General features: G+C 40.6%; 1 protein-coding gene across 6 annotated transcripts in view; it reads left to right on the top strand.

Annotated features, from left to right (window-relative positions):
• mpp2b (membrane protein, palmitoylated 2b (MAGUK p55 subfamily member 2)) overlaps nt 1-13443 on the top strand; it is a 45503-nt gene that overhangs the window by 6563 nt on the left and 25497 nt on the right. For 2 of the 6 annotated variants that reach the window (XM_010894501.4, XM_010894500.4), the window contains exon 2: nt 7678-7746. The exons of 1 other annotated variant lie outside the window; for it this stretch is intronic. In XM_010894501.4, the coding sequence (XP_010892803.1) occupies nt 7716-7746 (31 nt within the window). In that variant the 5' untranslated portion in view covers nt 7678-7715. Of the gene's footprint in view, nt 1-7677; nt 7747-10926; nt 11126-13443 lie in introns of those variants that run through there. 3 more of the 6 variants (XM_010894498.4, XM_010894497.4, XM_020046220.2) reach the window with 2 other exon arrangements.

Below are 13443 nucleotides of genomic sequence, written 5' to 3'. Positions count from 1 at the left end.
TGGGGTTGAACTCGTCCTTCTTCCTCCAAACACGGCGAGTAGAGTTTAGACCAAAAAGCTACATTTTTATCTCATCAGGCCACATGACCTTCTCCCATTCCTCCTCTGGATCATCCAGATGGTCATTGGCTACTAGGCAAATTTTGGGATCTATAAAAACAAACTTGACGGGAGAATGTGCAGCCACGGACACTTTGGCCAATGCATAGACAGGCCTATACACATAATCTGGAGAAATTAGGAATTGTAACTTGAGAGATGCTTTGAAATGTATTTATCTTATGTATTTATGTATGTTTTTGAACAAGTGCATTCAGCTGTTGGACAAGTAAAAAAAAATAATTCTTACTTGCCCGAAGGACAGGTGTCAACATTTATTATGTCAACCCCTGATTTATAATGTCTCATATTTCACACTGGAAACCTCCAGCAGCTCAAGCTCCAAGAAAAACCCTCTGTCCACTCTCGAGCGCAGGAAACGCTCAAAGGTTTTATTTATTGATTTCGATCTCAGCTATAGCTTACATTGGCGGTAGACATTATTTCTTTACATTTTATATCAAAAAATGTATATCGTTTTTTAGGCCTAACTTTGTAGTGCACTTTATATGATAGTAAAACGTGTTAGATAAGCTTTTAGGCCGTCTGCATTTGCAAGGCTATGTATTTCACTTTCCGCTTTTCAGTGATGTTCTGGAAAGTATTGATCAAGTTGACGACGTAGATGTCTCAGAAACTCATGTAGCAAATATGAAACAATTGGCATTACAGAGTTTTCAAAAACTTATTTTATTCTTCAAGTGAGTTTTGGTAGAGCCCTGGGACAGATATTTAATATTAATATACAATGTATGTATGAGTCATAATTCTCCAGGCAAATGTGGTTTATATATGGGTGTGGTTAATACTTGGGTTTGTATACACACAAAGCTATAAAATTAATGGTGCGGTTTATACATGATGCGGGTTATAAACGGTGAGTTATGCTAGTCCTCTGGTAAATACTTCCAAGGCTCTTTCAGGATTTGACTTAACTTTAAAAAAAACTTTGTCTGCTTTGATGTTGCGTTAGGGGCTGAAATGGTGAGTGTGCGTTCTGCCTGTTCCAAATAGGTTGCAATCATTTTTGCAGTGTTTAGGGTCATTATCTTGCCAAAATCTTAAGTTTTTGCCAATCAATCCAAGATGGCAATTTCTTGTAAGACTTATTCTCACACTCTAAGAGAGTGCCAAATGCTTAGCAAGGATGCCAATGGGTTTCCATCTGTCCCTTAAGGAAGTGAAATCTAAGCAATGTTCATCACATACAGACCGCTTTTTAGGTCTTCAACTTACCCAGTTTCTTCAGTTTTTCCCATTACATTTCTTCTCACCATAGCACATGATGTAAATAACCTTTTGGATGACACAAGAAAATCTTTAAAATGTTTTTTCTTTTTAATTAATTTTAATGAGTTTTAATTTGTATTAATTCTAATGTTGTTCATTGTTTCTATGAGCAAATAAACACTTACTCTTTTGAGTCATTAACATGCATAGACAGCCTTTGGATAATGCTAGTGTAACATCAATTGCAGAAATCTGAAACAGCAAAGGTGCAAGTCAAGTCCCTTGTGGAATAGCACAACATACATGTTTTGTCTCAGAGAATTATCCAGTTGAGATGCCCCTATGTTTTCTGTTAGACATGCAGCTTTCAATATTTAATATGACAGAGGCACAACACAGCTGCTTTTTAAAATAAAAAATGATAGCAAATTGGTATCAAAAGCTGCTCTGAAGACTAACCAATCACCTCCTGTGATTTTATTATAATTTTCTTTTGGCCAATTTTGAGTCATTTGCATCAGATCCGTACTTGTGTCTTTCTTGTTGATGCGTCTTGTCATAGAGCTCCAGTATTTACATAATTCCACAGATTGGCCCAGGGGGTGGGATGACATGTTTACAGTTGCCTTTTTATTGCCTTTTTTTGGTCTCCCGTTGTGTGACACTGGATGTAAATTTGAGGGCTGAATAAATTAGAAGAATATGATTTTACAGCTTTTGGGTATTTTAAGTCAAATGTTTGGTTGGTTGTTTAAAAGTACCTTTTAAATCCTCTGGAATTATCTGTATATATTTTTCCATTCAGTGGAAGTCTTTCTGGATATGTGTCTGCTAAATGAATAAAATGTTTATAAAAAAGTAAAATATGTGCTTTATAAATAAATCATAGAGAGTCTCAGACTAGGAGGTGTTGACCCTTTCATTAATATTTATTACAATCTAGGATCAGGCACTTAAACACTTTTTTGTATGAACAGTCATTTAGATGTAAATAATTTGACATATGAACAGTCATTCATAAACTGTACAAATTTTATTTTATTTTACGGTAATTAACTTTTAATTGTACATGTAATTCTCTGTATTTCAGAATTACAGTAAAATTCTGTTTTCAATTACACTAAAATAACTGGAAAAGTCTGTAATCAAGAAACATAAGAATTATCTGTTTTTCCACAGACTTTGATTCGCAGTTAACAAAAAAACCTGTATAAATACGGAGTATTTCTGTTTTATTATTGATATCCCAGCATGCTTTTTGGCAGTTCATTTTGTTAATGTTTATGTTTGTTGCAATTGATATGAAGGTGAAAGAGCTTAGTTTTTTTGCCATCTTGTACTTTATGTACAGTGTTACCCTTTGGGCGGTTTTTTGGGGATTATGGTTGTTTTTGTGTGCCAACCATAGAAAAGAAGATGATTCTATTTGGTGTGATTTGCTGCTTTGCATGAAATTCTTTGGGAGATCTGGCATTTCTGCCAACATTGTGTCTGGTAGAAGTTGGTAAGGCATCAAAATACAAATAGCTGTTGTTTAAATGTTGTTTTAACTATAGATGACAGCAACAAATTAATTTGGGAGAGAAAATTAATCTTGCTGTGAAATTACATCAAAATATTCTATTTGAAGTAAAGCAAATTTCCGTATTTCTACAGATTAATAATGTAATTGTACGCTATGTAGTTTTACAACATAAATCAGTTTTTTAATGGTATTTTTACAGCACCCCAGTTGCCAGAAAAGTACTGTTTTTTTACACTTTCTTTTACAGTGTATGAAAATACTTTTACAGTCATTTAGACGTAAACCCTTTTATGTATGAACAGTCATTCAGACGTGAACAGTTTTTTACATAGGAACAGTCATTCAGACGTAAACACTTACATATGAACCATTATTCAGACATTAATACTTATGTATGAACAGTCATACAGAAGTAAATAATTTTACATTTGGAAAGTCAGATTTATGTACATATGTTTAGGTATCAGGGTGTTGACAGTTCGTGATGGTGTTGGTGACATTAGGTTAGAAAAATATACATCTCTCGTTATTCGTACTCACAAGCTTTGGAGTACAAGTCGGTTAAGGTTAGATCACGCTTCCAGTGTGGTTAAGGTTAGGGTTAGAAAAAACAACAATAGTTTCAAGCTTTACGTTTTATTGACTTTGAAAACAAAATAAATATATGAATGCCGCTGATTTACTCTATGTACGACATCGTACATTTCCATTGTGAGTCCAGCCTGTTTGACCACATTCAGTATGATCTAGGGTCAAGACCTTCATATCCATTGAATCACTCAGTACGGTCTAGGGTCAGGCCCTTTATATCCATTTAATCATTCAGTAGGATCTAGGGTCAGGCCCTTTGCTTTATATCCATTTCAACATATGAATTATGATCTACAGTAAAAAGCCAAACATATCATAGATAAAAATATTACTCTAAGAGACTCAAAGAATAACTACTGATCCTGCCCCAAACAAATGCAGCAAACACTTGCTGCTCAAAAGTTATACCAGTATACCTGAATGTAAACTATATCAACGGAACAATCTGATACACCCCCTCTAAAGTTTATTCAAGCCCTTCAGTCAATGGAGTGACACATATCGAACCAGTGTCTGAAATCGAGTTAATCAGCCTTTCAAGTGAGAGATCTCATTCACACAGACATGTATCCTCCAGTGATTTCGAGCTTGCATCATGGACCTTTTAAACTGCCGTTTTAGCCAAACCTTGTGATCCAGATTCTGTATCTCACTGTGCAGTGATCGATTCAGCTGGTATTCCTTTTAGAGGCAATACTCTGGATCTCAGTGGTTCAGCAAGACAAGTTCTCAGTATTGTTTCAATACAAAACTACGTGCAATAGCAGAAATTAATTAAACTACAGGTTTTTACTTGTCATTATTCCCCAGTATTGAATACAATTGCGAATCCCGCCTCTTCTCATTATTATTTTACGCATTTCTCCTTGTTGCCATGGCAAAGCGCCGGAAAAAAGGAAAGAGCTCCTCCCGGTTGTCTTGGATACGAAGGTTTTCCTCTTGTAAAATAATGAGAGGAAGATCGGAACATGTGGGAGTGCAGGCTGGGTTATTTTTAGGCAGGCGTGACGTGAGCCCGCGCATGGATTAGGACATGTTTGGTTGTAGCGTGCGTGTGTGTGCGTGTGTTTTTCTGACAGAGTATTTATTTGTGTCAGACAGTCGTCTGTGTTTTGGCATCACAGGTTTAATGCAAACCTCCTGTTGGAGCTAGACATAACACCTGGGTGCCAATGACACCAACTAAGACAGCAGCCACTGGCTAGTGGCAAATGTGTTGATGATGGATCTGAAAGATGTAGCTTACATGCAAAACCTTTATTGACTGCAGGAAAATGTAGTTTTCAGGCATTGTGCTGGCTAATGCCGTTTTCATCTGTCTCTGTGTTTTTGCGGGCCAGGGTTGGTGTTTGTCCACCACTACAGCTGGGCCCTTGTCTTAATTGGTTGTCTAGTAGGGAGATAATGAATACAGGCTGACTCGGCCAGCATGATGTCGTAGCAGCTGTAGTGCAGATGTGACATTGGCTCAGTAGGACAGAGATCATGGGAGGCAGAGGCAATTAATGATAGTGGTCTTTGTGTGTGTGCGAGTGTGAGAGTGGGCTGGCAAAGCGTGTAGGAGGGTGTGTGTGTGTGTGTGTGAGCGTCAGTGGGGGTGGGAGGTGTTAACTGGTGGTGTATTGGGTGTGGTGCAGCGCTGGCGCAATTACCTTCCAACTGTTGTAAACGATGGTTACAGATACAATAATTGGTTATGGAAGAAAATGAAATGACGTGTAGAAAGATTGGCTGACCGAATGCAGGAAGGCCAAGTGGTGGTTGGGTTGATTCTGTTTCTGATAGAACATGGACGTCCTAAAGACCAAGCCATTCACACACCAAACAACTAAGACCCAGTGGGAATGTTGTATGTTTTAGCTAATTCTACAAACCATGTTTTGTTTTGTAAAATTGAGTGCTTCTACTGTAGCATATACTACTACTGAGTGCTACTACTGCTGTATATACCCCCATTAGTCTGATTTGGAAGTGCATTATGAAGGCTTAATTGCTTGATAGCACTAATAGAAGACAATATAATTTGGTTTGCAGCATCATCGCCTCTGCATCATCATCCATGCCATTCCCCACAACAGGATGTTCTGGTTTACAGGGGAAATGGCAAAAAGTGAGCCTGTGAAATAACTGCCCTTTTCAGGCCGTAACAAAGCTCTGATGGTAACTCCTCCACACTTACTTAACTTGTTGAGCAGCACAGAAGAGAACTAAACAAATTGTTTTCTCCTTTTCATCTGGATTACTGTATGGGGCGTCTAGTTTCATCTGGATTACTGTACGGGGCGTCTAGTTTCATCTGGATTACTGTATGGGACGTTTAGTTTCATCTGGATTATTGCATGGGGCGTCTAGTTTCATCTGGATTACTGTATGGGACGTCTAGTTTCATCTGGATTACTGTATGGGGCGTCTAGTTTCATCTGGATTACTGTATGGGACATCTAGTTTCATCTGGATTACTGTATGGGGCGTCTAGTTTCATCTGGATTACTGTATGGGGCGTCTAGTTTCATCTGGATTACTGTATGGGGCGTCTAGTTTCATCTGGATTACTTTATGGGGCGTCTAGTTTCATCTGGATTACTGTATGGGGCGTCTAGTTTCATCTGGATTACTGTATGGGGCGTCTAGTTTCATCTGGATTACTGTATGGGGCGTCTAGTTTCTGGCGTTTCTTTGAACTTCTGTTATGTTATGTTGCCCTTGAATAAGAAATGATCAACAGAAAGAAGAGAGGGAGAGAGCTGGCGAGGGAGAACAGGTAAAAGATAAGACCTCTCTCCATCTCATCCCTTCCTCTGTCAACCCAGTTAAGCATGGCAAAGTCATCCTGGCAATCAGCTTGAATCCTAGCAAACTGTGTCTACGTGTGTCCTTTATCATGTCTGTGTGTGTGGGTCTGTGTTTGTGTGTTCTGTTATTTCCCATTGCAAACACAGGATGGTGTGAGGGATGAGCTGGAAGGGACTTGTATGTACGTTTTAAGAGAATGATTTGATTTAGAAAGGGAGAGATGGTGTGTGCGTGTGTGTGTTCGTGTATTAGTGTCTGTGTGCACCATCTATCACTAACTTAGTGAGACTTTCCCTCATCTTTGGGTAACATCACTTCAAACACACAATTGGCTGGGCAGATGTTGTCATGACAACCATGAATTAGCATCCATACCGTTCACCCCCATCGATGGCTTTCCTTCTACCTCAGTTCCATCACCACATTCTCTCTTTGGTTCTTTTTTCCTCTTCTCTTCTCTCTGCAAGTGTTTCAGCGTCCCTAGTCAGTTTTTTAAGGCATCTAAACCCATTGTCCTAATGTCTTCAAGGAGATATTTAGTGTCTGCAAGGGGAATAGCAGAAATGTTTATGAATCTAGATTGCATTAGAAGCTCTCTAGATGACGGCTAGCTAGATTGGTAATGTAAGTAATGTCATACAAAATGTGGTTTGGAGTTCCTATAGTTACAGCCTGTCCTGTCTGTGGTATACGCCCGAGCAAAACACATTTCGTATGCGTTACGTTTCTTAGCTGTCAAAGAGAAAAATGGCAAACTCAGTTCATAGTTCAGCCAGTGTATGGTTCCATTGCTTAAAATTGATGTGTATATTCAACTTTTTTCCAAAGCTTATCCCCAATTTGTTTAGGTACTGGTAATAGGTTATTTTCTTTTGTGTACTGCTTTAACCTGGGGGCGATGGACACCTCCCTTCTAACTTAATTTTTATTGAGTTATGGCTGACAATAAAACAAGGTTTTCTCCATATGAAATGACACCCTTGCCCAATACCCTTTCAAATATAATTACCACTTAATTGCTTTTGTATTGTGGAAAATCTGATAAATGGCTACTTTAACGATCCTCTGTTAGCTAGCGCGACATCTTATCCTCATTCAGGGTAGCCAACCCGTCCAACTCTAACTGTATTTGGCATCATGGAAACTGACTTGGACAGTGTGGGTATTACCAAAGCAACGGTGGGTGTAACCTATAATTAGCTTCCAGCAACATAAGAGACTGGGCATGTGTGGGCATAGAAAACAATACTGAGGCTGGGTGGGCTGAGTAAAATGACAGGGAGAACTCCTTCCATTCTTCTTGTCGCCCCCCTCCCTCCCGTTCTGAGTCTGTTTGCTGTTCGAGGTCATATTCGTAACTCAACAGTAGTTAATGTGTTTACCATGTTCTTCTACTTCTTTCCTCCCTCTCTCATTCCCCCCTCGGTTGACCTAACAAGATTCAGAGAAGAGGATTTGGGCGGATCAGATTTTCAAAATGCCTGTGGCATCAGCCTGCTCGGACTCTGGTAAGTGGCTTGGCCTCTTCGTGACGGGAGTGTTAGAGGGAGGGGCTGAGTAAGGTGTGTGCATGTATATGTAATTGTCTATGCAAGACAGAGAGTGTGAGACCGAGATATAGTGAGATGGAGAGAGTTAGACAGGGAGAGATGGAGAGAGAGGGAGTTAGACAGAGAAAGAGATAAATAGAGAGTTAGACAGAGGGAGAGTGAGACTGAGAGTAAGACCGAGATAGATTTAGACAAAGAGAGCGCGAGTTAGACACAGAGAGAGATAATGACAGAGATAGATTTAGACAGAGAGACACACAGAGAGATGTACACAGAGATAGAGTTACACATGGAGAGAGAGAGAGAGAGACAGACAGACAGAGAGAGACAGACAGACAGACCGAGAGAGGAGAAAGGGAAGCACTGGGACGTTTCAACCTTTCTGATGAATGAGTCTGCATGAGAGATCTTCCAGCAATTTAACATAACAGAAACAAAGCTAAAAAGAGCAGGAAAAATACCAAGAGAAAGCATTGAAGTGGGGGGATAAACATAGAAAATGTGAGAGAGAGAGATGGGGAGAGGGAGAGAAGGAGGGAGAGATGGAACAAGCTAGAACATTTTATTACTTTTGGGCCCTGCAAGTCATCTCCACTCCTGTAATGTGACTTATCGTCATAATGTGCCTAATGGAGCAGTAAAGTCAGACTCAAACTCTGACTTATCAGTCTGGCTGGCTGGAAGGATCTGTCTGTCATTAAGGCTCATTACTCTCCAGAAGAGGCACACTGACCTTGGTGCGTGTCTACAGACCCGGCTGCTTTAGTGGGTATTAGGTTTGAGCCGATTTAGGGGTTTGGTGCTTCATAGTCCCTGATGTTTTTTTCCCATCCTTCATGTCCATTTTGTGGGCTCATTACAGGGTACCTGTATTTGCTGTTGGACAGGTACATGGGTCAAGGGGGTTAAGGACTGGAACAGGGAGTGAGAGCGCACAGACTGACATAGGCTGAGAGACATAAATAGACTCAGACTGACGGACAGAGACAGACATGGATAGACAGTTTGACCGGATGATGAAAATTAGGGACTAAGACAATAGGGTGCTTATTTTATCTCACCACTGTAAGTAAACAACAGGTCAGAGATGGGAAGAGAGTAAGTCAAGATGTGTCCACTTATTTCAGGGAGTTGAAAGACGATTTAGTTCTCTATTAGGCCCCTATCAAGGTGGGTTACACGTCAAGAGTTCAGAGAAAAATAGGATATTTTTTAGACTGTCTATGAACTTGCCTGTGGATGCAGTCCACCATAATGTACTATTTGATTTACTGTAGTTACTTAGCTAGTCACAACCCACCTTACCGCTTTCTTGTCTAGCTGGTCATCACGTTTTCTTGCTCTCTCCTTGCGTAGAACAGAGCTGTTGCTATTTGTAGTAGTTGTACTGGCTGTCAGTCGGTCGGTTATTCCAACACTGTAGCCTGAAAAGTGGAAGACGTTTTAGAAACACAACATGAATCTTTGACGTGTGCACTTCAAACCCTGAATCAACCAGGAACAGGCGAGTTTTGGGGCTTCGTAGCCACAAGCCCTTGTTGCAACACTGACCGATGCTTCAGCAGTAGCTCATGGTAGCACACTCTTGTTCTGTACCATTTATGGGTACAATCTGGGGCTTCACAATTAGACCCTGTTTAATTATCTTTCTAGGTTCATTTGAAGCCATTTGTGAGCTAGCTGCAATCTGAACAATCGTGTCAATGAGACACATTGGTAAACTCACACACAGCTAGCTGTCAGTAAGAAATAACCATGCCCAGGACGTGGCCAGCCTAGGTGTTTGGAACATGCTTGGTGATTGTATTGGGTTATTAAAAGGACATGTACATAAATATATCAAACTTATTATAACCCTTATTATAAATCCCTTATTACTAACCCAAACCATCTTGGCAGGGAAAAGATCTGATCTTAGTAGTTTCTTCCTTCACTTAGCATATAGACATTTGGGTTCACTTCACTCATAGTTATACTTATTTATAGCTTCCCTGGACAAATGTCAAATACCAACGTGAGACTGGGAGTACGTAATGCATTTTTGAAGTCTTTTCCCTAGTGACTGGCTGACTCATTTGATTAACAACCTTTTAATTTTGGCAGCCGGCACAAAGTACAAGTATATCAGTTTGAGCTGGCGAACAAAGGAATTTTGATGGATGTTCATGTCCCCTGAGATTTTTTGCATTTATTCTGTTTTTAGAAATCTTTATTTGTAAACTAGCTGAGTGGGAGGTCTTACATACTGGCATTTTTATTAACCTTAAGTAAATTGTGCCCCAAACCATTTCAGTTGCATTTTATAGTTTAATGTTATAGTGTAGTATTTTTGGCACTGGAAAACCTATGCAGCCAGTTACAATTACATTTTGATTTGAAGGGACGAGGTGGTTCATGCACTCAGTCAATGAAGCTGTAACGTTTTTATGTACACTGCATCGTGTGCGAAATGCTAATAGCTAGCTACAGCCACAGTACATTATAAAGTATATTAGGAATCCTTTCTCTGATTTTAGTTTCTTTACCAATATTTGTTATTCGTTGGATTCATATTACATGGCCAGACACAGATTCCGAGCCGTTTCATGAAGTGTGCACCTGTCATTGATTATATGGTTCAGGGTTGGTTCGATTTTTTGTATTTTTTATAATTGCTAAATCCTTGCAGAGAAGTGGGCAAGTGTAGGGAGGAGAATCAGGACACAACCAGTGTGTTGTGAACCATGATGAGGTCGTTCCAGATATAAGCTCCAATCAGAAGATACCATCCTCAGCCCCCTGGCTCTCCCTCACAACACACACACACACACGATAGTGGCAGTTGATCATTGTGCCTGGCTTCCCCCTTCCTTTCTAAGCATCACACCTCCCTCATGTTGTCTCTGTAGAGAACCATCATGCGACCCCTCCTTTTCCTTCCTCCAGTTCTCCATCCCTCTCCCTCTCTCTGTCTCTCTCTCTCTCTCTCTCTCTCTCTCTCTCTCTCTGTCTTTCTCCCAGCAGCTTCCATTCAGAGGGAGAGGCTCAGTCAGTCAGCCGGCGCTCTGGAGCTGTTGGTATAGAGAGGACGAGGAAGGGAGGGAGAGAGAGAGAGTGAGAGAGAGAGAGAGAGAAAGAGGGAGAAGGGGGAGAGAGAGAGAGAGAGAGAGAGAGAGAGAGAGACGCTCTAGAGGAGGCAAGGATAGAGAGGGAAGAAGATCTTCTCAGGTGTGAGTGGTCGCTGGCTGTGTATGCTTCTGGTGTGTGCCCCACATGGCTGGCAGCCTGTTCAGAAGGCTCTCCATGGGGGAGGAGGACTCTGTCATGTCCCTGGAAGGCCTGGAGCTCAGTGGGGAAGGTAAGGAACAATCACAGTAGGAAATATGAGGTTTTGACTGTTGATGGTAATCACATTGTAGGAAATGGATGAGGGTTTTGCTTTTAATGGTGATCACACACTAGAAAATGGACTAGGGATTTTGAGTTTGAGGTGATGGAATGTGGGTTTTGACTCTGGTGGGATGAGGGTCTGCTTTCTATGGCATGACTCAGCTTATAGCCGGAGAGAGATCTGGTTGTCAGGCCAAAGAACCTTACCTATCTGGGAGAAACTACATATCTAACTGATAAGTGCCCAGGGCGACTGGCTGGCTGTGTTGCACTCATCGCTGTCCGGTGTGAGACTGCAGTCACCTGATCTCCGAAATGTCAAAAAGGCTGAACCTGTAGAATAATATGGGGACTACTTGTCATTCTGTGTGGTAGTCTAATCCTTTCTGGCCATTCAGAAAGAGGAACAATTACATACGAGATAAAGTAAGTCATGTCTGGAGATTCAATGACAGGGTGCAATTTACTACTTAAACAGGGTTTGTATACAATATTTTAGTAAAACATTGATAGCCCCCGCACATCATTGTTCATCATAGTTTTAGTGTTTGTTTTAAACCTCCTCAGAGACACAAGCTCCTGCAATTTCATGAAGTTTATTTTTTTAACGTTTGTTCAGAGTGGAAGGGCCCGAGAACGGCAATGTTTTTCTGTCCAACTATGTACGTGCCTTAGCCACAGTCAACAAAATACAGCTATGTGATTTTAGGTAATGGCTGCCATTTGTCTGCTGGGCTACGTTGATCCACAGGTCAAACGGAGCTGTCTTAGTATGGCCTTCATAAAGGAAAACGTATCAGTATGACTTAACCTCCATTGAGGCAGATTGACCCACTGTCATATAAAGGGTACAGTGATGGGTTCTGCACTTAGGGTTATTAACGAACACCGTGTCCAGCATACGTAATGATATGACAGGAGAAAAAATGTAGGAGGTGTTTCTGGCAAGACGGTGGCCAAGATGCACTACTACATGCAGCAATACCCATAACACACAGTGACAAACACGGCTACGCTAACAGCACTGTAAATGTCTGTGCCTGACAATAGCCAGTTGATGGATAGTCACTGCCTCCCATCGCATAAATCCATTGATAATGCGTGCTCTCAGAGTGCGAGAGGGAGTGGTCTTGTACATTCTGTTCATAATGGATGGCGGTGCTGAATATTGCATGGATTGAACACTACTGCATCCGTGTCCTGGCTGTTTGCATTGACTGCTGTTTGTCATACTACACAGTGTTCTGCTCAGTCGGTGAAATGACTTTAGAAGTGGATAGTGGCTGAAATGGAACATGGTGCTTTGAGGGAAAGTATAAAACTTGTATATGCCTTTATCGACAACACCCTTGTTATTTTATATGCATTATGCAGGGGCCTATAAAGTGTTTATGGAAACTGTGGATGGACACACTGGAATCCAGACATTTAAATTTCACAGTATGTACTGAACTTAGTAGGAAATCAATTAATGTAATGGAAGTTTCATTACAGAACATGGGGTGGGGGTTTGCAATGCATGTCTACTACTTCATGTAGCCATTAGTGAGTATGTAAACTGTCTTCTGGTAGATAAATGCTTTTCCAAAAACCTTATTGATTAAATGAAGTACAAAGTAGCCAATGCTTACCGGGGCAGAATGGCATCCTGATTACGTTCATCAATCCAGTGGGTATTTGCATTGCAGGCACCATGGTATCAGTGCTACAGGAACACCCCTGAACGTGGCCTCTGGTGGTCCAGCAGTCAAAGCCTCCGCCCTGGGGTCTCCATGTACTGCTGCATCATGTGCTCGAATTTGACCCACTGGTCGTTCATCAAAAACTCTCCTTTATCTTTCCTCACGGTCTCTGTCAATAAAAGCCTACCTGTACATTTTTATTTATTGATAAAAGATCACAGCTAAACTACACAGCATGTTACGAGGTGCACATTAAATGTTGAATGAAAGGCCACAGCTAATTTGTTTTACGCATCAAATGTTGTTGTCTTTCTGCTACAAAACTGTTCTTTTTGAGATCAAAAACTAGAAAAGACTGGGGAAATCAGAAAGCTGTCAAAACCTAACAGGAAAAACAGAATTTTTGACTCCTTTTTTAATGGAATCGGTCAAAGACAAACAGATTTTAGAAGACTAGTTATAGAAACTGCAAAAGACAGATGAATGAGGAATGAATAATAGCAAAACAAATCGATAATATTGAGAGTAATAATAAGCGCGAGTTGATGTATTTCCTTATATTACTTTGATGCGTAGGTTTGTTTCTAACTGGGACCACCCCAGA

This window comes from Esox lucius, chromosome 5 (assembly GCF_011004845.1).
Source record: "Esox lucius isolate fEsoLuc1 chromosome 5, fEsoLuc1.pri, whole genome shotgun sequence".
Lineage (NCBI taxonomy): Eukaryota > Metazoa > Chordata > Actinopteri > Esociformes > Esocidae > Esox > Esox lucius.
The sequence above is the reverse complement of the archived record's forward strand: the minus strand, read 5'-3'. Positions and strand labels throughout refer to the sequence as shown.